This window comes from Cupressus sempervirens, chromosome 1 (genome assembly GCF_028749045.1).
Source record: "Cupressus sempervirens isolate cs-2001-9-10 chromosome 1, ASM2874904v1, whole genome shotgun sequence".
Classification (NCBI taxonomy): Eukaryota; Viridiplantae; Streptophyta; class Pinopsida; order Cupressales; family Cupressaceae; genus Cupressus; species Cupressus sempervirens.
The window spans coordinates 5,782,195-5,809,060 of NC_143118.1; the positions used below are offsets into that span (position 1 = coordinate 5,782,195).

Consider the following 26,866-nt stretch of genomic DNA (forward strand, 5'->3'; position numbering starts at 1 on the left):
TTTTCTTCAAAGGGATTGTGTTGGCATAATCTATTGTTTTAGTTAGTTCATTTTAGTGGATTGTGTTCCATAGTGAATTGTTTTTCACTATTTGGATTTTTTCCCTTATTGTAATTGGATTGTCATCTAAAAAAGGTTGTAGCCCTTGTTGTATCAAAGTAGTGAGCTACAAGTGTGTATCCAAATGCATGTGCATTCCTCATTGTACCTTTAAAAAGGGTTTTATATGTGCTAGTACATCGTCTTGTGGGTTTGATTACCACCTTCGATTTTCCCTTAATCGAGTTTTCCTTGAAAATAAAATATTGGTGTTATAGTGTTATTTTCTTTGCATTGCTATATATGTTTCAAATCTGATTGGTACTGGGTGGTTTAATGTTTTAATTATTCACAATTGATTCACCCCCTTCCCCTAGTTGTGTGTGGTGAATTGTTATTCCTTACATGACGAAACAAGGGCCAAACCAATTTTGAATTAGGTTGACACTAAACATTCCTATGATGGGGAGGGGGGAATGAGGAGTGGACCACAAAATGCCTTAATAGAGACCAAACATGGAATCATACATGTACATATCTTCTTTCATACATTGAGACAAGTAATTGAAGTGTAAACACTTGAGGTCAACTAGACATAGAGTAAAAAAATATCAAACTTGGAAATCATGTCTTTGAATCACAAAGTCCCATGCCAATTGAAATGAATGAAGGACATTAATAATTCGTTTCCAAAATCACAACATTAGAACCCATTGTGTAGAGAAATGCAAAGCACACATTTCATAGATATAATACTATTAGTCACAATCATTCTTAGACAAATACTACTTTTGTTGCATGACACTTTAGATTGCAAAAATATGAATTAAAAAACTCTAAACTATATACAAAAACATAGTGAAATCTCACCAACAGATTTGCAACATAAAGAATATGTAGAGCAATAAAACTCATCACTACTACTTAGAAAGCATGTTGACATTAATGACAACCATTCCACAACAACCATAAAGAATAACTTCTTACACAAACTTACTCATTCTACTCTATAATGCAACAAAGTCATCTTAGGAGGTTGATGCAAGAGCATCTTACATGGAAAAATTTATTAAAAAAAAAAAATTAGAGGAGAGAGAAAGTGACAAAAATTAGAGGAGAAATAATAAGAAAAAATTAAAAAAAGGGAAAAGGAGAAAAAAAGAATTTCTATTTTTGAGGTGCATAGGTGGCGTAAATAGAAAAATAAATAAAAATGGTTGTCATTCCATTTATCGAGGTGTATAGGTGGAATTCTAGAAGTTTGTGGACACTTTATTAAATCATGCATTTAATATTTGTTGGGCCACATGGTGGTGCTTAGTTGTATTTGGGTGGGAATTAAATATTGGTTGAAAGGTAGTTGTATTTACCTTTTATCCCACATTGGTTGTGTTTGTAACATCTTGGGTGGTAAGTGCCTATTAAAGTAAGGCATATGAGCATTTCTAATCAAGCTTCAAGGTGTGATCTCTTCTTAGTAGAAGCTTGGAGAGAAGAAGGAAGCTAGAGGAGCGAGTTTTCCTGAGTTTGTGGATAGAGCATCGAATGTGAGGCAATTTATAGTAGGATTGTGGAGTTGCGAGTTTGTGAGAAGAGCTAGTGGCTGCGGTTTAGAAACAAGGAGATTACTTGGTGGCTTGCAAGAACAAGTTTAGATTTTCCTTGGAGGTTTCTACCAGAGTGTGTATCTGGACTAGCTAGGTTTTGGATTGGATCTTGAGGGATCTTGTAGAACTATTATTGTAATTGCTATTGTATTTGGCCGTAACTGAGAAGGCCTTACAACCTAGTACATTATATGTAACAATTATTTTATGAATAAAGAGTTGTGATTTGATATCAGATCGTGCATTGTTATTGTGTTTCCATTGTGTGGTTATTTGCTAGGGTCTAGGACATCTCCGTTGGGGATTCTCCTGCCTTGCACCATGTTAGAGGTACATCTATACAAACTAATGTGAGTGATTGTATTTTTAAAAAATGTATGGCACATAATGTAAGAGCATCTTGGGCATTTGACAATCTTGCATCACCTATAGTTTGAAGTGTGTGTTGCAATATTTGATGTGTAGTTTTGTTTGCATAAGTTTGGGAGACTAATTCTTCTATTTTATTAACACAACTTCAACATTGAGACCACAAGATGAACACTACTCTTCCCTTATTCAACATCTACTGAACCTTGATGAATAGGTCATATCTCCAAGGTTAGAAAAGCCATTCTTTAGCCAACTAGTGAGAAGTGACAAAGACCCTTTTATGGTTATGTTAAGGATTGTCTAAAGTGGTGAGAAATATTTTCAGTGTTAATTAAAAACATGCAAGGATAATAGAGAATTCACAAAACAATGGTATGTTTGCAAAAAAAATTGAAGCTTGTTACAAATATGTAGCACCAAAAAGGCCTTTAAATTCCTACATTTGTGGAAAAGATCGGTAATTGCTACTCTAGCATATAAGAGGATTTCTTTTTTCCTTTTTAGAGGTTGAAGTCCAGAGCACAAAGGTTTGAAATATTACAAATTTAAGAGTTCAAGTAAAATTCGAGATCGGGAAATTACGATTTGTAGGCATAGTTAGACTTGACAAGAATCCAATTTGTTGTATCATGCAAAGAGTGTTTTAAAGTGGGTTGAATATTCATTAGTTTTTTAGTTTAGGTTCATTAGGTTCCATCAAATCTAGAGTGACAAATAAGTTGTAAGTGAACCTTTTGTAAATAGCATACATTATGTGCCTTTCAATTTCTTTACTATTCTTCCTTGTTTAAGTTACTTTATATAATGTAATTCTAGGTAATTATTCATTTGAACTACTTGCATTTTGTGTTAGTAACATATTCACCATGATCTTATCTCTTTTTAAATTTATAAAATATAAAGATAAATTAAATGTGGTGATCAATGCTAACAAGTTAACAAAGAGATGTTAAAACTAAATATCAAGATTTATATTTTAAATTGTATGGTATTGCTATGTGACTAGGATTGCTATATAATCTTTTTATGTTCGCTACATTCATATAGTCAAAGCAAAACACAAAAACATGATATTATTTACAATGAATACATTTATGATTAACAAAATGTGGTTATATATATATATATATATATATATATATATATATATATATATATATATATATATATATATATATATATATATATATATATATATATATATATATATATATATATATATATATATAAGATCATTAATTGTATTGGTTTTCTAAAAATAAAAAAAATGAAGCATACAAATCCTTTCAAAGGACAAAAAAGCTCTCATTTGGGAATGTGTTGCTTGATCTAATTTGTATATAATAAAAAAAATGTGTTACATGTCATGTACACTCATGACTCATACTAATTTTTAATGTACAAGACAATTATAATCTAAAAATTCTAGACATCTTCAACAACATACCCTAAATTTTAAATTCTTTCTATCCTCCATACAAAATGTCACTATTGCCAAAATATAGTTTTTATTTGTATTTTCAGAAATAACGTGAAACAATCAAGAATAATCCTACAAATGCATAAAAATGTGTCATTCTATATGAGAAATATAGTCCTATTCAAATATCTTACATACACTTGAAAGATTCCAAAAAGCTTTGCAATTGCATAAACCACCTTGCAACTGGTAAGCCATCAGATTTTAGATGTCAATCGTAGGCAAATTTTAGTCTCAAACTTTGTTATAATTATCATAGAACACTCAAATTTCTTGTACTGCGTAAACATTAGATATTAGAAAAAGTAAGTCAATTTTGACTATTTAACACTTTTAGTGTAGGAATCAAGTCTTAGTGTATGATGTCTAAGCCAACCACACTTAACCTAGACTGTGAGTGCGCATTCCTAAATAAAGGACTCATCTTTAAGGTTTAAAAAGTTAGCTCCCAAGAAATAGTGAGGATTGATGGGGTCTTCTGAGTTAGTGAGATCTTGAGGAGGGATGAAACCGTCCATGGAAAGACCAGGCACATTGAACACAATGTCTTCTATAATCCATGTTTCTTCCATTTGAGTCTTGGTCTGGGTAGGGGCAGCACTCACCACATCTCCAAATCTGAAAAGAGTGACAACCGACCTGCCCGAATGAGCAATCATGACTCCATCGACTGCCCTGTAATCTCCTATGCTGCTCGCTATGCTCGTTTCCCAGTACACTGCCCCTGCCCCAGCCGCCTGAATTCTGGTCAGATGGGAATCCTCTATCAACACCAGAAGCCCCGTTCTCTGGCTGAAATACCCCAACATTACATGCTTTATCACCTCTGCCGCGCCATCGTTTCTCTCGGATAAACTCGACGCGGTGGCTGCCAGCTTCAATATGAAGCACTCTTCTTCCCCAATCCTCTGTTCCCCTATGCATCGCCCATTCGCAAACAGCCTCGCTATCGACCTTGGATCCAATCCCTGATTCAAAAAAACATAAGTTTTTATTAAGATTCAATTTGTAGTTTGAGTCCATTTGATTATTCATGTTTCTCGAATAGTTTTTATAACAACCCATCTCTTATGACAATGAATGGTTAAGTGCGCACTTGAGTTGGAGCAGTAATGGGATGGGCTACCGTCACGGGAGAAGGTCCAATGCTTCACCTTGTGAACATAGCCTAGATGCAATGAGTACTACATGCAAGATTGTTATATTGCTATTAGGATTCAATTGTGTATTTGAGTCAATAGTGGTTCACAAGAACCCATCTCTTATGAGAATGAATAGTAAAGTGTGCGCTTGAGTTGGAGCACTAATGAGATGGGGGACATTTGTGAGGATCGCCTAGATGCAATAAGTGCTACATACAAGATTGTGCTATTGCTAATAGGATTCAATTGTGTAGTTTGAGTCAATTTGATTGGCCCATGTTTCATGAATAGTGGTTAACAAAAACCCATCTCTCATGAGAATGAATGGTTAAGCAGACGGTTGAATTGGAACAGCAATGAGACGAGTGACCTTCTGGAAAGGTCCAATGCTTCAGCCCTATGAGCATCACCTAGATGCAATGAGTACTATGCGTTCCATTCATTTTCATGAGAATGATCTTGTAAATCACTGCTCACAAAATATGGGCAATGAAAGTACTCCACAAGGTTTGAATGTTGATAGCAATATCAAAACTTGACTTATCTTAGCACAAATCAGACCATTTTAAAGTCGCGTTCGATACATGTAATAAAATTTGCATAATTGATCTAATACTTATACACAAAATGAGTTTAGACCTGAAGAGCGCGACGCAGGGGACGAACAGGGCCTTTGGCAAGGTGGGAGCCGAGCCAGGGGGTGTGCCGCCACACAATCTTACCATTGCTGGCGGCGTGCACTTTACCGCCGCCCACCACCATCTCAATCGACCACATATCAGGCATCATCTGCCACAGCACAAAACACCCAGTCTCTGTGCCTTTCACTGAGCTTTTCATCATCTTGCTCTCACTTTCGCACTCAGTCACCACCATTTTCACCCTCCCCATCGTGTACGAGCTCTTGATCGCATTCTGAAGCTTCGCGCACCCAGTTGCCGCAATGTACTGGTGTACAATGTACTGCGCAGAGGACGCTTCCTGCCCAAATCAAAACAATCATAACCAACAAAACTCATCATCGACACTTTCAAAAGATCGAATTTTGATAAGAAAAAGAAGAAAAAGATTGGATTTTGAAGGAAAAAGAAGAAAAAAGATTGAATTTTGATGAATAAAGAAGAAAAAGATTGAATTTTGATGAACAAAGAAGCAAGGAAAACAAAGTATACATACAATGCACATGTCTTTGGTGGAGAGTTGGGGAAGAGGGGCAACAGAGAGGGCAACAGGAGCGAGAGGGCAGGCAAGAACACCCAAGAGGAGCCTCAGACCAGAGCGCCTGTAGCCCTGGAATGACTGCAATGTACGTCTTTCAAGCTGCCCTTTCATCCATGCTCTCACTAAATTCCACGATTTTTCCTTCTTATGCTGCTGGGTTTCTTCGTCGTATGCATATTCGCTCAGACCCTCCATTAATGGCGCCAAGGTTTCTGACATAACAGGCCTCATGTACCATGCTTTCATTCCCATGGGCGCCACCTGTTTCTGCTTCTGCTGCCTCTTCTTCATCTTCTTCCTTCTGATTTATAACCGCTTCTTCTCAATAGACGGCCATGAATTGTCAGAACCATTCAGAGTGATTGATTTTTTGTCCGCAAATCTGCCGTTTCAACGAGTGAATTGCAGTGACGGCGCCAGTAACAGAGAGAATCGATTACTGCGGGTTTCCAGTAGACAAATAAGAAGACGAATAGAATGGAAACAAAATAACAAATGCTTGCGGGCAATGGAAGACGCGGCGGGGCCGGCATCACCAAACCAGGCCAAACTTGAGTTTATAGGATACTACCAAACCCTACTTCCCTACCAAGAACTCAACGGAAAAGAAACACCAACTTCATCCCCTTCCCTAAAACTTATCGCTTAACTTCCACTTGCTCATACATTATTCGTTAACAGCTAAGAAATTTGCAGTGCATTCCGTTCAACTAAAATAAGATTTTCCAATTCGACTTAACAAGTATGTTGTTGGATTCTCATACCAATATTACAATTTCCTAATTTCCTATCTGTTTGTGAAAAATGTCTAAGATACTTTGACAAAAAAGTTAGGATAGTGTAATGGGAATCTACGTATAATTCTTTGAAAGTTCTTGAGTGTCACTTAAATGTAATGAGTGTTTTAAGTGTTTGAACATTTAGTGATTTTTATAAACTATTATTCAAGAAAGATGGGTCTATAAGTTTGACTCAAGAACTACACAGTTGAATCTTGATAGAAATATCAATTTGATTTGTTGCTTAAAATATCTCATACTTATTAACATATATGGAAATCAAACTCATTGACTCATATTTCATCATTAATTTTCATTGAGGTGGAGTATTGAGTTGAGGAGGGAGGTCACTCTTTGGTGTGCTATCCCAACTCAAGCAAACTTAACCATGGAGTTTCCACTAAAATTAAGTCTACTTAAAACTAGTACTCCATTTGAAAAACCTTAAGCAATTGTTATGTTTTATGAACCATTCAATCTAGAACTCATTTAATTTATGATATTGCTATCAAGATTTAATGAGTAATTTTCATGTGAAACTCAATGACTCGTGTTTCACGAGTAGTGAGTTTCACAAGGACCTATCTCTCATGGGGATGAATGGCCCACTTAACACTCCAAGTTTTAGATGATGCTCCCATAGGTGAAGCATTGGGCCTTCCTAAAGGTCGCCCATCTCAATATTACTCTAACTCAACAATACTTAATGATGGAGTTTCCTCACAAGATTAAGTCAACTTACCTTGCAAACCTCAATTACAAAATGTTTAGCAAGTATTGCACCTTATAAACTACTCATTATAGAACCCTTTTAACTCATCAATTGATAAGTAGGAGATATTTTACATAGCAAGTCAAATTATGATAGTAGTATCACCATTGAACAAGGCAGTTTTAGGGTCAAACTCATTAACTCATGTTTTATAAATAGTAGTTCATACGAACCAATTGCTCATAAAAGTAAATGGTCCACTTACCACTCACTTCATCTAAGTAATCATCACTAAGGTGAAATATCAAATCTTTACAATCTCAATACTACTCCAATTGAAATACACTCACCATAAAATTTCTTCCAAAATTAATCTCGTTCAACTTTTCAATCGAATAAATCTTTTTAAATTTTGTCTTCCCTAAATTGGTCCCATGCACAGCCATCAACTTCCATGGTACCATTGGACGTTATAAAAAACCATTTCACTTCACATGACAGCGTGCTAAAACGCCTGCAACGAGGAGACTACTTCTCTCTAACGCTCTGGACGGCCATGTAACGACTTGTCTGTGCGGGCCAGCCATTTTCATTTCGATGGCACTACAATATTTAACTCCCACTCTTGACCGCCATTTAAAATGGGTGTCGTTTTGTACACTTCTGTTTCAAATTTTCACTTTCATAGAATAAATTGCCGGCAGGAACAAGGCACTGCAAAACAAGTACCTTAGGGGTAACACAATCAGTATTTTCTCTTTTAGAGTATGTGTTTCATAAACATTATATACTAAGACTTGATTCTTAGATTAAAAGTGTTAAATAATCAAAATTATTATTTTTTCGATCTTATTTTCTTTTTATGATATATAATATTTAAATATGGCCGTGACTTAGCTACAAATAGCATCAGTGTAAATTAGGACAAGACTAGTTAACTGAACAGCCAGTACAAACTAAGGCGAGACTAATTCTCCATGGATGCGATCAACCACTCTCAAGATGTGCGAGTAAGATTAGTAAAACAACAAGATTGTTAACAATGTAATGGCGTGGCTCACCAGATGATGTGAATCATACGAATGTTCTTTTTGGAGTTATTAATTAGAAGATGGTGAGTTCCAATCTTCATTCATAACAGATACGGCCCATTCCTCATTACGTAAGTTTAAATTCTTCGATTATTTTGACAAATCAGTCACAAGTCGAGCATCAGCCTTTTCATTTTCCCCTTGTCACCATTAACACAGTTTGTCCTTTATCTTAATGTCTCTTGTGATGAACTAGTATTATGAAGTTTGGCATAGTTGGAGTTGGTCTTGTGTTGTCAGAGTTCCAAATTTACTCATGCTACAGTAACGACGTGGACTTGTATTGGGAGTGCTTTGCTTCAAAGGTATTGCTTTACCTTTTGATATGTCCTAAGATTAATTTATCTTAGGCAGCATGTCACTATTGTTGCTTACCCACATTATTCCATAAGATGTTAAAATACCAACCGCCCCATATTGCTCTAGAAAGGTTTTGCTTTCTCTTGACATGACGTCCTTTAAGGAGGAACCTATAGCCGAGGATGAGAAAGAGTCAACCTTACAAAACATGTTGATAAGTGAAATAATTGGGACATGAATTTTGGATGGAGTTATTTTCTATACACAATCTAGTACATATGCATGCATATGTGTGAAAATTAAATTTGCATATTATAATGGATTTTGTGTGATTTTCATTAGTATGTTGTTATTATAATTTGGTTTTACAATGCTATAAAAATAGGAAAATTTTAGTGAAAACTTATTGTGTTATGTAGATTTGTATTTTTGGTAATTGTGTCATTTTGTGTGGAGAATAACTAGAACTTAAATCCATGTCATCTAGAAGAAATTACGAGCCGACCCCTATGATGCACAAATGCATAAAAATATACTATGTGAAGGTAAATTATGCGGTGGTGCATCCTACTAGCTCAATAGCCATTTCCCTATGTAAGTGAGTTGCGAGTGAAGTCAACTTGTTCCTTAGCCTATGAAAAAGTACTAATACGTGCACCAGTATATAGATGATATCGAATCATTGGGTTCGAATTCTTAGTTATATATCAAACAATTCTTTTAATTAGTCTTACCTTTGTAATTCTCAATAATTATTGTTTTAATGGTTTTTTGTTTTATGGACAATAGGCCAATATAGAATGAGTAGCTTATAGCGAAGGGTTTTAGAGTCACCCAGGGCTCCTTACCCTTGTTTTTACACCTTTACTTGTGCGTCTTTTGCAAATAAACTTTCTTTAAGTGTGTTAGTAAATAGTTTTCCCCCTTAATTTTAAACATCAAAGAGGGAAAAATATTGATAAACTAACATATTGAAATTCCCAAATGTGTAAGGAATTCTCTGCTTAGTATCATTTTACAATACTATTAGGTTCAACAACCAATTTGAAAAGATATTCATTAATTCCTCTTTTGAGGGAAAACCTTCTCAACGGGTATTTTCAAAAAATACTGAAAAGTTTAAACAATAAATTCATAAAAATGAAAATAATGTGCATATTGAAAAACCATTCAAATTTAATAACTAAGATCATCCACATGATTAATCCCTATAGATGAAAATGATTTAAAGTTTACTTTTTCTATTATCCCTTTGAATTCTCTCAACCTCAACAACAAGATTTTAAACTATAATGAGACAATATAATCCCTTTCACAAATGACTAATCTCCATAAGGACATAAATCATTACATAACAGACAATAATATCTATTCCAAAAAAGCTTCAAAATATAAAACTGTAGAATCTTATATTTCCTTATCACAACCAAAATTTGCATCAAAGTTTTCTTTTAAAAAAATGTAGATACCAAATCAAAAGTATTTCTGGTTTCGCATCTACCCTCTTGCACATTGTTTATAAAACCACTGTAGGTCCCCAAGGATTATGTCATCTACGACTTCAAGCCTTGATAGTGTTTCTTTGATCTCAGCTACACCCTATGCGATTGCTTCATTTCTCCATTCAATACATTCTTGGATCACATAGAAAGTTTTATCGTCAAGGCCAGCTACAGGGTATTCAAAGAGAAAATTCTGCAGACCATACCCCTATATTTCATCAATCCACTATACCTCTTTCATCCAATTACTTTTCTCTCTCACATAGCCTTCAATATTTGATTCAACCTTCTTGGTAACAGTTGAAGTTTCCTTCCAGGTATCACTCAGGAGATTTACTTGCGTTATTGCTTCATTTTGCATAGTCTAAACCCATTCTTCAAATGTCTTAGCAGTATCTTTACACTTTTGTAAATGATCTAAGAACTATTGATTGGCTAGAGACTTGACATCAACAATGGTTGACATTTCATTTATTGGCTTTTGTTCAAGATGCAGAATTGCATTGATATATTGGGCCATGTTTCCCATAGCTTCTTTCATATTTTGCTTGTCTCTAGCGCCTTTCCGCACCTGGTCTGCAATCTTCTTCATAGTCACCTAAAATATTTTCGTGTCCATGGCTTCGCTACCTTTACCCAGGTCTACTTTTGATACCTAATAATCTTGAGGTGTGAGTTCTTCTTGAAGTTTATCATATGGAGGTTTGGCGATTTCTGCCAACCACCGTCCTGTGTCCTTGTCAAAATCGATCCGAGACTCTGTTTTTGCTTTCTTAACTTTAGAAGACCTTCCAAGGCATTTACTCACCAAGTCATCCATTGGTATGGAGAGTGGTGACATGCTTCATTTCTTTTCTACAAAATTTTCTAACCACTTAGGTGTTGCAGGCTCCTTTCGAGGTGTGGCAGTGTTGTCAATTAGAGCCAGAGTACCCATTGGTGCACTATCTCCTTCTGCCATTTTATGGTGGCCTCCTACCGAGTCAAACATATCAGGAGCAATGATCTGTTTTGTTACTGCTTTAGTTTCTGGGGAATCCAAGTCTATTACAATTCTACTCTTTGCTTTGTTTTGCATGACCTTCTTGCTTCTAGTGTGCAAACAAGTAGCTCTTTTAGTGCTCACTACTTGAAATTGAACCTAAAGTTGAATTAGAGGGATAGATGTGTCAACTTCAACTTCCTTTTGACCTGCAACTGAATCACCAATGGCATCATTAGAGGGAACAATTAGCTTTTTTGAAGGCTTCTCTTTTCTAGCTCTTGAGTGCTTTTTGGGGTTTTCTTGAATTGACACTTGATTCATATTTTCAGTCAACCAATTTTCTGTCCTCTTCAAAACAATTGTCATGTGAGAATACAAATCATCTTCTTCTCTCTTGTTCCAATATAGTTTAGGGATAGGGAGACATTTGATTTGCTCAATATATAGGGGATCAACCACCTCCTCATTATCATTTTCCTCTAACCTGTTGATGTCAAGTTGAATTTCAAGTGCTTGTATTTGACTTATGGTCAATCTTGACCATAATATTTTTTCTAACTTCAAACTAGTCATATAAATTGGCCCAATAGTCTTGTAGGTGAGGAATGTACCTGGGGGAGGACGCATGCTTTAGGTTTTCCCTAGCAAAACCCACATAATCAAAGTTTCCTCTAGCAAAGTATGACTTGAGACACAACTTGGACATTGCCGAATTTATCGACATAGCTTGTTTGATATTAGGACATCTGTAGTGGCCAATTTCTATAGGAAAAAAAGTAGCACAAGTCTTCTTAATATTTTCAAACAAATCGGTGACATAAATGAGTTACCTATAGATTTCAGAAAGGATCATGTTATCAAGGAAATAGTGAGGTAGTTTAAGAGGTTCACTAGAAAAAACCCTGACTCTGATATAGGTGAATCTAGGGAACTATATATAATAACAACCATAAATCTTAATAACCTGCATAGATTCTTCAAAGATTCTTTGATTCTCTTGTCCTTAGAGCTCAAAAACCAATCTCCTTAAAAATACATCATTAATTCTCCTAAACTCTTTGTAGGGTTCCTTTGCTTGAAGGTTTCTATAATACTGATAAATGGTCATGTCTTCTATCGAAGGCTCATGTGGGAGACTTTCCCAATCCTTTGACACAATGAGTATGTAAATAAAAAAGGAGGATATGAAGAAAGGGCCAAAGTTATTCAAACCTACAAGGCCTATGTGTAACCCTTCAGCTATCAAATCTGCCTAGTCAATATATTTTTGTCCCTCAACAATTTTTTGAATGAGCAAATACATCCAGTTGTCCTAGTGAAAAGCATGCTCATTTCCTTTTACTCTGTTGAATAGAAAAAACTATGTTGGTGATCTTTTTAATAAAATGCTCAATAGTTAGTGGTTTGGGTAATCTTGAGCCTCCCAACATTGGTCTCAAGAGCTAGGTCTATGCCACAATAGAATCATAGTCCTTCTTGTTTCTCCTATACAAGCGTCTAGATTCCTCAAATGTCCATGGCTCATAGGGTTCTTTATGAGGTATCCTTAGGGAAGAACTAACTATAACCCTATCAATTGTACCAAAAATTTCACCTATGACCTTCTTTATACATATGGTCTAAGGGTCATAATGATTTGCACACTCAATTATCAATTTTGGACATCCTATGGTGGTCAGAAAAGTGGTATCTTCTATCAGACAACTACTAGTGAGTCTCTGGTATATGGGTCCAGCTTGTGCATTTCTAACTCTTTCTACCAGTTGGGCTAAGTCTACATTGACTAGGCAAGTATCCCGTATCTTAGATAAAGAGCTTAACAAATAGTGCTTCTCAGGCTTAGGAAGCTTAGGACAGAAAAGAGTCATGGTCACTTTGAAGGGGAACCACAAACTCAAATGCTAAAAGAAATCTTAACCAAAAACCAAGAGCAAGAAAACAAAATATATCAAGAATGCTGAAATATGAACTCACCAATTTGTGCAAAGCCTAGTACTCCAGTTCTATTCTTACTAGCTTGATGTTTTGGGCTCTGACATAATAAGATAGACAAATAAACTAGAAAAGGAAGAATTTAAGGAATGAAATTTTGGAAAATCATGGACAGATATGGAGTGTGTGAAATCATTAACATTTGCATGTGAATTTATTTGACAAGACTCCTCGGCCATTTACCTTTAATTACTTTTGTCACACCAACATACGATCTCATTTTAATAATGCCAAATGACCATTACTATTACTTTCTTGGAAATAACTGGTACTTTGACACATGCCACTTAGCCGTCACATTTATTTACTTTGACATCTTCGAAACATGACAAGAAAGTGGGGCCTCCTATTAGTAAAACGTGCATGTTTCACTTAACTGAATCCCTATGAGAAGAAAACAAGTAAAGTCATTAAAACAAAACGAAAAGAAGTTGAAGTTGAAGTTGAATTTTCACTTTCTTGCTTCAACTTTGACTTCTTCTTAGCATAGGAAATGTTGGACCGACGGGAAAATAGAAGAAAAGATTATGTGCTTTCATGAATGATACTGGATTGAACTAGAAGTTGAAGTATAAAGGAAACAAGGTTCAAGTTCAACTTTGATTTGGTAAATCTTTGGGTATCAGTGTCAACAATAGGCAAGACCAAAAATGGGGCTAACAAAGTGTATCATAATGTTACTACAGTATGAATGGGCATTACTAATGTGAATTTTCTACAAACAATATTAATTCAACACGTTTGTCTATTTTATCTTGGTAGTATCTAAAGTAGATCTCTTGCTTATTAATATTTAATATTTTAGAATAAGAAATAGAATTAAACAAGTGTATAATATACAAGAATATATAATATTACTTTTTATTCGAAGAAAATTTAATAGATGACAAATTCTAAAAAGGTTATGTCACTAATATCTCATTAACAAGTCTAATATTAGTAGATAGAGATTACTCCAATGAAATTGGCATTTGATACTATTGTAACAAATTATCATAGATCTGTTCAACTCTTCTCTACTATTGTGTCAAGTTGAACTAAACCCTTTACACGTTCTTATATTCTCTTAAAACTAGCATGAAAGCATCTTCATGAGCCAAAACCTTAGGTACATCATTTTCTATCGTTTACATGTTCACATTCATATCCAAAAATAGAAGAGGAACAATTTCCCAAAATGATTATGACCATCATTTTTGGGCAATAGAAGGACATTCACCAAAATAAGGTTAACCATTATGACCCAAAGGCAATGGAACACCATACGCATGAGGACAAATAATTTTCTAATAATAGAAATGAGTGTGAGTGTGAATAAAGACCCATTTTTTCTTAGTCTAGTCTAGTTGTAAACAATTCAATCATTTTTACCCTTTCAATTTTTTATGCATGCATAAAATCTAACTTCCAATGTGTGATTAAGTTGAATATTTGACTTTGTTGGGACTCTATCTAAGAGTAAAAAGAAAATGCTTGGTCTAAGACCCCTTTTAATATTTAGCCTTATTTTTTCACATCATTTATAACCAATCTAAGAAAGTTATAAATGGGTCTCCCTTGGTTAAACTTGCCTAAGTGTTGTTCCTCTTTACCCAAAATATTCTCACTAAATGATAGAAATTGTGAAACCCCCCAAAAAATTCTTATTGTGGGTCCATACTTACTAATTCAATCTCCAAGTATTGAAAATTTCCCTTTCTCACATGTCTTTCCTCCGACCCTTTCCTTTACCTAAGATACTCTGTATGATTTTGGATATTCTCATAGAAACATCCTAGAATGTTATTCCTCCAGCCCATTCACTTTTGCAAAATTTTGGACTTTGTTACATTTCAAAGTTGTGATTTGGTCATATTTTGTCTAGCACGGCTAATAACCTATTGTTTTCTATACTTGATCCCTAAACTTGGATATTCCCCTTCATATATCTTTCAAAGTTAGAGATGTGGGAAGACCTTTAACTTTCAATATTTTTATGGGTTACGAAGAAATCTCAACTCAATTCCTAATAACTCAAACTATCTTACCTTTTTAAAGTTCATAATATTAGAGGTATCCTTATTTAAATACCTTTTCATGCAAATAGAAATGACCTCACATATTACCAAAATGATCTTAAATTGGAAAACTCACTTGGGCATAGATTACGATTCATAAATGCTTCAAACACCATAAAAGAACTACAAAGAATAATAGAATTTTATAAGCACTTGAGTTTATATGACCTCAAAGCATAATTGAAATTATGTTGATATTCAACAACCATAGGGGTTGATGAAAATCATTACAAATGTGATGTAAAAGACATCTACAATAGAAACCTTACACAATCATAGAATTTAAATACAAACTATGAGAATGTTTTTAATTCTGATCCTATTCACATCATCAAATCACCTCCAATTCTGAATACCATAACAAACTTGTCTGAAAGAGGAAGCTAAACTAGAAAAATCACTTTCAAATCTAATTTATGCCTCATTTCCTTACTTCTATACCTTCAAACTTGAAAACTCCCCCTCAAGAAATAAAATAATCAATATTTAAATGTAACTCAATAAATGAGTTTACATTTAATTTCGCTAAGATTAGCATCATAGATGTCTCACCCAACTCGAACTCTCTCCCCTTGCATGTTTGAACTAGCATTAAACATTTCTATTTAATGCTCTTACAACTTTTTTGCCATTTTGCCAAAACCAATTTGTCTATTTATGCCACTAAGACTCTTATTAACTCCATAAATAGAAAAAAGCTAGAAACTCCTTCATGAATGCACAATTTTCAATAAATGTCTTGACATGTATCATAACCCTTGGAATATGTCAATTTTTCCTTGTTTGGTTCCTTGTGAATAGCAAGTGAGGTTGCACTCTAGTAGTCCTAAGGGAACAAATTACTGAGAAAGGAGGTGAACGAGTAATCAAACAATTAAACAATTTTTAAACCTTTAAAACCTTATCACAAGAATAAATTAATAAAAGAAAAATAAACCTTCAGACACATTAAAAAAATCCACAAGATAGACATGGAGATTTGGTAACATAGAAATCTAATTTGGGTGACAACCACTATGGGGATGGATTAGAATCCAAAAATTTTGCACTCTTATAAAATAAATTGTATGAGGATTTTTGTTGGGATAAGGTGACTTAGCCATACCATGATTTATTGCTTTATTTGTGCTTTCTAAGAAAGTTGCTAAATGAAGCTAGATTCTTCCACAAGAAAACACTTAGAGTAGAAAAACATAAAGCTTATGTTTTCTGGTGATTTATTCTCTTCTGCTTCATTTTTATGCAAGGGTTGTGCATAAGGAAGTTTCTAAAATAATTTATAGATGTGTTGAATGTAGATGCTTTAGAAATAGTTTCCTCTTGTACGGAAACTCTGTAAGTACAAAGCATTGTTGTAGAGAGATAAGAGAGAGATGTGAGAAGTTGTTTGCATAGGGTTATGTTGTCAAATTTTCTCTAGAATGGAGCAAGATGTAAACCTCCATGTGAAGGCTGAAAATGTATTATAACTTGTTGTTGAATAATACATTAGCTTGATGGTTTGGAGGGTGGGGTTTTTACCTGGAAAGGATTTCCCCACATATATCTGTGTTCTCTATTCTATCTCATTCTTCTAGTTTTATGATTGTAAAATAATAATCTGTATGTTGTAATGCTGCTGAAATTTATTTAGATCGGTAAATTATAATCACTTTCCTTTAAGCTTTTAATTATGGGAAATCAACTATGTTTTTTTATGCTTTTATAGCATAGTAGTATGCACTTGTATTTTCTTATTAGAAGTTGTTCAAGGAACTATTGGATATAGGATGTGCATACCAATCTCATATGACCTTCTAGGGTGCTCTCATTTCCCTTCAATTGGTATCAGAGCTTAATTTTATGAATTGCATGTTGCTTGCATGTGAAGATTCATAGTGTTTCTAGATATGGATATTTCTTTTGTTAAGATTTCTTAGCTTGAAGAGCTTGAAGATTTTTTGAAGAAATTGGCTAATAATTAATCTTTTGATAAGTGGAAGTCTTGCAATTGATTTAATTTTTCTAAGAGACAAGAAACATTTCTTGAAGGATGGTGAAGAAGGAGAAAATAGAGTTGGTCACATTGATCTAGAGCTCTTGGTTGACAACTGAATAATTCTTGATGCATGGGTATTAGAAGGTGTCTCTTTTTGTTACTTGTTATACGTATAGGCTATGGAGTTGATCATTGGATGATTTGGAAGCTTTTGGATAGCCTATCTCTCTTAGATGCATGTACTAGTAGTGGTTGTGGAATTGGTCTACAAGTGGGTCTGGAGTTCATGTACTATTTTTTCCTCTTGGATTTTTATACATGCATGTCTTGGATTCTTGTTCATTGGATCTGTAAGAATTTTCCTAAGGGAAAAATTCACCCAAGAACTAAGAACTCAAACACAAGCACACAGTAGACCAAAGAGAGAGAGAGAGAGTATGATCAGAATGACAATGTATTCAATATGTCATGCAATGTGCAATGTAATGTAAAAGTACACTAGGAGTGCCTGCATATAAAGGCCTCTGAGATACATCTAGAATGCCTCGTAATCAACACCATGATGTGTCATACAACCAAGCACAGGTCCACCAGAAATGGGTTATCCTTCATTAAGCACAAAAGTATGTGTGATGATGAGAGGATAAGCCTACAAGGGTGTGACACTCAAAATAGTGTTGTAGACACCATGTGCTAAAATAGAGTTGCATACTCCTGTGTTGTCTACATGACAACTCACAAAGGTGCGCAAACTCCTAAGTGTCTCACAAATAAAAATAATAAAATAATACATAAACCTAAGTAAACTTAAGTGTAAATAGTAAATACTTATTTACACCAACACCCCCCCTTAAGTGCAACTTAGGGGAATGCCCTTAAGCTTACGAAACTAGGATGAAGATGAAAAATGGGTCTTGGCTACTAGGCCATATTAGGTACCCATGTACATAATGAAAATGCAAATCTCCCATAAAGCGGGGAAAGAGGGAAAACCTCATGGGAAAAACCCTCCCCCAAAAAGAGAGATAAGTAAGGATGCATCAATGGATGGAGTAATCAAGACCCCCCCATTATGACATACATCCAGTATATACAAAAGATAATGAGAGAAGGAAGAGAGACAGAATAGACTCCCCCCAAAAAAAAAGAATGCCAACAAGTGAAAGCTACTCCGATGAAGAAGCTGGTCCAAGAATGCAGAAAGGTGTTCCTCCCCTTAGGAAGAAACAAATGCAAAGGTACATTGCTGAAGATGTATGGTGGCCCTGAAACCTACTCAAGTATCCCTGTACTGGTGCTGAAGTTCACCCCTTCCAACTGTGTTGAAAAGAATGAATGTAGATCTGTCAAGGATGTTTGTTGAACCTGTTCCACTGAACCATCTATCTCCTCAACTGACAAAGAGACCTCCACTAATTGTTGTTCATAAGGATCCACAATCATGCCAACCTATGAAGATTGATCATGTAGAGAATGGACATGAGGGTCAGAGTGAGCCCTCGCAACAACTGTAGAAGTATCATCATCAATGAGAAGATGTAAGTCCTCAAGTCTGTCTCCCAAGTCAACTGAAGTTGGAGCTGGAAGATGAGATGTACCATATTGTAATGGACCTTTCACTGTGGCAATTGAAGCATGTGGACTAGACTGATGTGACCTCTCATTGCAACTGTCGATAGAACCCCACGTGTCTAAACTTGTTGAAGCACTATCGCTGGTGGCACTATCAATTTCCACTATGTATGAAGTGTGGAGAGGAGTAGAGGATAAGCTGGGAGAACTTTCCTCAAAGTGAACATCCTTCTCCACAAAGATCTCATGTGTCTCTGGATCCATCAATTTGTAAGCCTTCACATTGTCTTCATAGCTGATGAAGGTACAAGGCCTAGGTGTTGGTGCCTTGCAACTCCTGGAAGAAAGGTTTGCCCATGCTGGACAACCAAAGACTCTAAGGTGACTCACAATTGGTTTTCTGCCGCACCATGCCTCAAAAGGAGTTTTGCCATCTAAGGCTGGATGAGGAGATCTGTTAAGTATGTGAGTAGCACTGCTAATGGCTTCAACTTCAAGTGTAGGATCAAGAGACTTGGCCTTAATCATGCAACTTGCCATGGTCTCGAGAATCCTAATCCTCATAGCTGCAACATCTGTCTTTTGTGGACTAAATGCTGGTGAGTTCTGAAGATCAATTCCCTCAATTCTGCAAGAGTTCTTGAGTCTTCTGTCAACATATCTATTCTCATTGTCCACCCTTAGTACTTTGATGGCTTTCCTTGACTTGTGTTCAACATGAGTCTTGAAGTCTTGAAGCTTATGAACCAATTCATTCTTATGATGAAGGAAGAAGATCCAAGTGAATCTTGAAAATTCATCAACAAATGTGAGTATGTAGCGGCCTTGACTAACTGAAGTCACTGCAAAGGGTCTTGCTAATACCATGTGAACTAGTTGAAGAAAAATTGAAGCTCAAGAAGACTTCCCTTTATCATACTTCTCCTTGAGATGCATATCCACTAAAAAAGATGAACATTCTCCCTTAGAAAAGTTGATATTAGGTAGACCTTTGACCATGTGTTTTGAGCAAAGTTGTTGAAGAGAGTGGAAGTCAAGTGACCAAATCACTCATGCCATAAGTTGATGTGTGAAGTAGAGTGAGTTAACAAGGCTTGGGAAGGAATCTTAGGCACAAAGTGGGAGAAGGAATAAAGCCTCTTGTAATCATTGACTTTCCCCACTGCTACCAATGAATCATCTTTTAGACTTCGCACCATCATTGAATCTGGAAGGAACTTAACCTTATGACCATCTCTAAGGTGAGTGATTTGGTAAACTGATAGGAGATTGGAGCTTAGATTTGGAACATAGAGAACATCTTTGAATTCCCCATTTTCCATTTCCACATATCCTTTTCCTTCAACTTCCATCTTAGCATCATCTCCCACGAAGATGTGTGGTACCTTTGACTGCTTCAATGAAGAAAAGTCTTCCCTTGAAGAACCCATGTGGTAAGAGGCACCTGATTCAAGTATCCATTCCCAAGAACTTGTGTTTTCCATAAGTGTTTGACCTTTACCTTTTGAAGAGGTAGGAGTAGAATCCTTGGAAGTACTTGGCACTTGAATCTTGTTCTTCTTGAGTAGGTTTTCTAACTCATCGATTCTTTTTGTCTTGCAATGATGCTCGTCATGATTTGGCTTTTTGTAGTATGCACAAAAGAGTTTGTCCTTCTTTTCATTACTTCCCTTCTTGTTTGAAGAAGAAACACCTTGTGGAGAGGAGGATTGTTGTGTCTCAGATTGTGTTTTCTGCTTCCACTACTTCTTGTTGTTGTTTCTTTTCCCCCCTTGACTTGATTTGGGATCATCACTAGCCACCAAGGCTTTTGTCTTTGATGACTCGAGAAGTCCAAAATCCACCAAGTGAGATTTTTCAACAATCAACATGTCTGCAAATCCATCAAAGGAAGGCTTCTGGTAAGCAGATCCCACGGTCAACTTGTGAGTATTAAAACTTGAAACAAAGTTGGCGTACTTAGAAGGTAGCCTCTTTAGGATGTGATGAATCAACCTGTCATCCTTCATGGGATTTCCATAATCTTTAAGAAGTGCCCTATACTCATTGACTTTAATGATGTAATCCTGAATTGTGTCATAATTCTTAGGATCTAAGAGAAGTAGATCATCCTCAATCTAAAATCCCTTTTCTTCACCCACTTTACCATACAATTGTTCAAGTTTATCCCAAGCTTCTTTAGATTCTGAACAATTTTTAATGTGAAAGAGAAGATCCCCTTGTACACAACTCCTAATAACACCTAAAGCTTGTTGGTCTTGTTTTTGCTAATCAATGAGTTCTTTAGCATCAGTAGGTTTGGTAATTGTACCATCAACATACAGACTATATCCTTTTTCCATTAATCTACTCCATGCAATATCTTTCCATGTAAAATAGTTGTGTGAAGTTAGAGGACATTTAAAACCCATGATGTAGAAATGAAAAGAGCATAATAGAGAGACACAAGAAAACACAGTACACACCCCCCCAAAAAAGATGTTGTTGGCACTTTATAAGTAGTGCGTTTACAATGGGCCACTTGTCAAAATGAACAAAGTGGACTTTCTAATTTTTCTTTTACAACTGCCTTATAAGGCTGAAATCTGTCACTTAAGCATTGTATCTTAGATTTACAACAATTCTGAAAAAGAATCAAAGCTTTACAATGCTAAAGAAGGCCTAATTATGAAAGTGAGAAATTGGTCCACACAACCCTAGAATTTGACTTCAGATCTGGAAAGTAGACAAAACAATACGCACTTTAAAAAAAATGAAACTTGGAAAAGTGACCAGATGTGCCCATACGGAGCTTCTGAAGTTGCAAAATGCAGGATTATGTAGGTACAGTCATCAAAAAATGCAATTTATGCCAAATTTGTGCACCAAAACTAGAAAAAAACACCACCACTAGAAAATTTAGGAAATTTTACCTAATTTCAAAAAAAAATACACCTAAATTGAAGTTCGGATGTCCAAGTTACGGGCTCGCAAAGTCAGGCTGCCAAATTGAAATGCAATCTGGAAAAGGGTCTGGAAGGAAAACTATGACTCTAAATTTGACGATCAAACGATTGTCACTAAAGTTTTAAAATGCCTGGGAATGATGGTCAAACAGTCGTCAATTTTAACATAGTGAATTGATGATGTTAGCAAAATATCGGCCCAGGGTGCTAACGTGGCAGTGACTTGACATGTCCATACTATACGAAATGTGTTGATGTGGTAGTGATAAGCAAGTTCCATGAGGTAACATGGCAGTCCCGTGTGCTTAGGAGGTAAATCGTACTACTTATGTGTGAAACAAGAAGGCGCTGACTGTGTCTAGGCATCCTCCACGTGGCTATTTTTCAGTGGTCTGCACAGGGTCCACATGGCACAATATAATTTGGCCACATAGGGCGGGTTCTGCGTTGTCGAAAATATGTTGAAAAGCTGCTTGATTGCTGAAAAACTTCAAATAGTGTACAAAAAGGAAACAACGACCGCAGGCACAAGGTTGGAAATGCGGAAGTGATCGTCGGTAAAGATCTGTGTGCGGGTGGGAAGTTTGAAACTCACAGGAAACCTATGTTATGACAGGCCAAAACCCTTATTCCACTATCGAAAAATCGCTGTTTGTTACATTATTATTTTGATACTTATGACTCGATATGTCGAGACACTATTGGATACACTAAACATATCATATTATATTATTTCATGTTGTGTGATGTTACTTTCAGATATTTGATGTTCGTATTTTAATGTTTTATGAATATGTATGTTGATAAAATAAGTAAAACGCAGGATTAACACATTGATTATGGAATTTTTATGATTAAGGATATGAGTAGTATGAAAGAAATCTTGATTGATTTAAGATGTATGTTTCAATTTATGTGATTCTTGATATGTATATACATATGTGCATGTGATTTTATGAGACTACTAATGTGTGCAATGAGTGTGCAGGATATTTTAGCTGAGAAACTCGACGGAGGAACGGAACTGATCCCTATGTGCTATTTGTGGAAACCTTGTTGTTCGTAACTTAATTTTATTGTGAGATGTATAAATGTATCTTTCCATGATCAGTAACTGTTATGTTTCGTAACTGTGTTCTTATAGTGTCGCTTGACACTCGTGAATTTGCATATGCATTCCAGCATGCTAGTTAGGGTTAATTGTGTAACCTTTGGACCTAAGTTGGATTCTGTTAGTGTCTCTTTTTGCTAATTTGTTTTTTAATCAAGTTTAGTCATCCCTAATCTAGATTAGTGCTTAATCTGCATTTTGGAGTTGTTAGATGTTCCTAAATATTTCCTAGCATTTGTTTGGTCCCAAATCTATTCCTAAGACCTTTAAAAATTGAAATCTTTATACCCAAGGGGTATGGGTATTGGCTGGGGGTATTTTTCACCCCCTAAGCCCCTTTTATTGACTTTTGAGGTCACTCAAAAAGTCTATTTTTTCCTTTGTGCGAAAATTGAAAGTGGCTAACATGAGTTGCATCACCTCAACTCCACTTAGTGATTAACCTTAGTATGGGTTGAGTTAGAAACTTCTAGATTTGTAGGTGGATGGGAGAAGTTATTGCCCTTTTTGATGGTTGAGTTTGAGACTTATTTAGAGGTCCTTCTTGGAGTAGTGTTGGTTGTTACCCAATCTCTACTTTTAGAGAGGAGTCTTGGAAGATTGAAGGCAAGGAAGGGAAAAGATCTACTCAAATTGTTCATTTACCATTACCTCTTTGTGAAGGTAGGAGTTCTTAATCTCCCTTGTTCAGATTTTTATGCTTGTTTCATGCTTAAATGCTATGGTGTTGTTATTTGGATGCTTGTATGTATGTTGGGTATGTTGGGAAGGATTGCAACCATGTTTCTTGAATGCTTTTCTTTCATGTTTATGTTTGAACTTTGAAGTTTTCTTGTATGGGTGTTTTGGCATTACTCACCCTTGGATAGGGTAGAAGTGACCAATTTTGGGAAAGGTCCTTTTAGTTGGACTCCAACAGTGTAGAGTCTCTTCTCAGGACGAGAAGAGGGAGAGAGGGTAGGGTGTTGTGGCCCCCTACATGTCAGCACAAACCATGTATGAGTTTTGGCATGTAAGAATGGAAGAATGGAAGTTCTTGATTTATAGCCTCGATTGGGCACCTAGTTTGGTGTTGTGTCTAACATCTCCTATTGGAAAAATCCACCATTCCCTAGTTTTGATTCATTTTGAATCCTATTGTGAAAACCTAGTATGAATATGCATGTTTAATTTGTATTTTGGTCATGCTTGTTGACACCTGATCAAATTTTGTTCCCTCCACGATCTTAGCAATGTGTTGTAGAAAATGATATTGATCCCTTGATAAGGAACTTGAAGGAAATTTATTTAATTGTTGAAAATTCGAGATTGAAATCCTATGTAATTTGTATTTCAAAAATTTGTAGTAATGGCAACGATGCCGGGTTTTCTTCCTAGTTCTTTCCCGGCTGAGCCCTTATATCAGGTTTGTTAATAAAATGGTGATTGAGTATTATTGTTTCTCATGAGATTTAATTGTAATTTTCAGTTAATATGGATGTACATCAAAAATAGGATGAAAATGATGTTGATTCAATTAGGCAAAAATTCAAGTTTCCTTATATGTTGAAAGCAAAACAAAAATTCTGTTATGAATGGAGGTTCAGTTTTGTGATTATTGTAAACCAAAAAAAAAATCAATCTTGCAAATGTTGTTTTTAAGAAGTGGTTCAATTCTTGGCTTAACTAGGTGTTAGCAAAATTCTTTAAATTTTTTTTTTTTATCTTTATGCTCTTGTTGTTGTTCTTAATTTTTCTTAACACTTAGAAAAAAAATATGATACAAAAAAAAAGGTAATATCTAGAGCAAAAGCCCTCTGGATTTTGTATGAGCTTGAGATTTATTGATATTATGCAATAGAGAATATTCCTGAAGATATTCTTAAAATTAAAATTAGAAATTAAAAAAAAAGATATATGTATATATATTATAACATGAAAATATATATATGATATCTATCTATCCTAAATATCTATCTTGCTACCTAATAAACTTTTTTGGCATTTAATCCCCTTGGGTGCCAGTTTTTTTGTTGTGTTTTTAAAAAAGGTTTTTTTTAAAAACAAAGTCAAATTGCCATTATGGGAGGGTGACATCACTCTGTCCCCACATCCCATCCCCCTTCTTCTTTTTCATAGTCGGCACTCATCTCTTGCATGGATGGGAAGTTTGATTATTTAAACAAAAAAGAATAGACAAGCCTCTCACGTCAACTTGGGCCTCATTATGACTAGGAAGGTGGGAGGGGATGAGATCAGACTGACGCAAGATAGTCAGTCACGTGGGTCAGTGCACAAAGAGTATGGGAATGCCCCCCAAGTTGGGGTAAAGGCAGTGCCACGTGGAGTTGGGATGGGGAGTAGATTGTTAGGAAGGTTGGGATTAGGTTAGAATGTTAGGGGATGGGTTAGTTTATTGTTTTAATAGTATTAGTTTTTCAACATGTTTTAGTAGGTTGTTAGGTTAGATGTTAATATTTACTAAAGTTAGTTTTAAATTTAATTAAGTTAGATTTGTGTTAGTTTATGTGATGTTAATTTAATTTACTAAAGTCTTAAGTTAGTCATATATTGATAGTAAGATTTAGATAGTTATTCATTATGTTAAGTTAGTTGTATTGTTTAAAGTTTGTAAATTTTAGATATATATTTTAGTTAGTTTCTAGATTAGTAATTGTTAAAGTTAAGTTTTATTTAAATTTAGTTAGTGGGTATTAGATTTAGTTAGTTTAGTTTTAAATTAATTTAGTTGCTTTATTATTTTAGAAAGTTTTAATTTAATGATTAGTTAAATTTAGTTAGTTGTTATTTAATTAAATTTACGTTTAATAAGAGTTAGTTTGATGTTATTTAGATGTTTGTAACTATTAAGTTTAACATGTTTTATTAATATAAAGTTTCCTTTCAAATTTAAGAAAGTTTAAATTATTATTTAGTATTAATTGAAAGTGTATAGATTGTAAATTCATTTGGAAATTACTAGAAATTTTATGAATATTTTTAGAGTGATAGTAAACTAACGAGTGTCTCGGTTATTATGTTAGTAAATGTTAGACTATTAAATAATGTTAATTAGTTTTTCTTTATTCATTTAGTCAAATTTTTAAATGGTTTTCAATAATTTTAAATACAATGTGGTATAAGAAACAAATTTACGAAACAAATGTCGTTATTAAATTAATAACGAGAGTTCAAATTTAATGTATTTTTCCTCCTCAAGACATTAAACTTAAGATGAAATGTAGAGAACCTTTACTTTAACTGTGAACACAAGCATATCAAACTTAGAGCATTTTAATTATTAATTTTTTTTAAAAAAATTGGTGTGTGTTTTGCCCTCATATTTTTAGGCATGACAATCGCGCAGGTATGGCCGTTGCTAATGCCAAAAACTCCAATCGCTACGAATGCCAAAAAACGTTATGGCAGTCGCTGTATATACTAATATGTTAGCAAGAAACACTAATCTATTAAGAGAACAAAGCATTAATTAACAAGATCAATATAACATATATGAGAGACTAAGACAAGCTTTCAATTGAGAATATGAACCATTAAGAGGTTCTCTCAATGAGACCTTTCTTGTTTTAGGGATGAGTTTATTATGTGGATGTGGGATGTATGCTCAAGATACTCAAACTATGCTTCAATGGAGATGCAAAATGGAAAATTGGTAGCTTTGTGAGCTCTCAATTTGGCATTATAAGGGTATGGTTAAGGGCTTTGGCTTCTCAAACTAGCATTATAACTTTAACTCAAGGATTGTGATGATATGGCTTGGGAGGGGATCCAATTTATAGGCTAAGGGCTTGAGAGATGGAGGGCTAAGATGCAAGGATGGAAAAATGGTTAAGGAGGGCTAGGATTGCATGAGAGGAGAGCACATGGATTGTGCTTTCTTAAAGCCAATCAAGGAGTGACAAATATCACAGGGTGAGTGGATGGAGGAGAGGGCAAGGATGAGTCAAAAAAGGAGGCTCAAGGGATAATATCTTCATAAAG

The 26,866-nt window shown here is 35.1% G+C and overlaps 1 protein-coding gene across 1 annotated transcript; it reads right to left on the reverse strand.

Annotated features, from left to right (window-relative positions):
• Positions 1–3,724: 3,724 nt before the first annotated feature.
• LOC149575860 (uncharacterized) lies at positions 3,725–6,648 on the reverse strand. The gene is made up of 3 exons (XM_089791548.1): positions 5,817–6,648; positions 5,280–5,621; positions 3,725–4,466 (listed from the first exon to the last, which is right to left on the reverse strand). The coding sequence occupies exons 1-3, from the start codon at positions 6,150–6,152 to the stop codon at positions 3,906–3,908; spliced, it is 1,239 nt and encodes a 412-aa protein (XP_089647674.1). The 5' UTR covers positions 6,153–6,648; the 3' UTR covers positions 3,725–3,905.
• Positions 6,649–26,866: the final 20,218 nt, after the last annotated feature.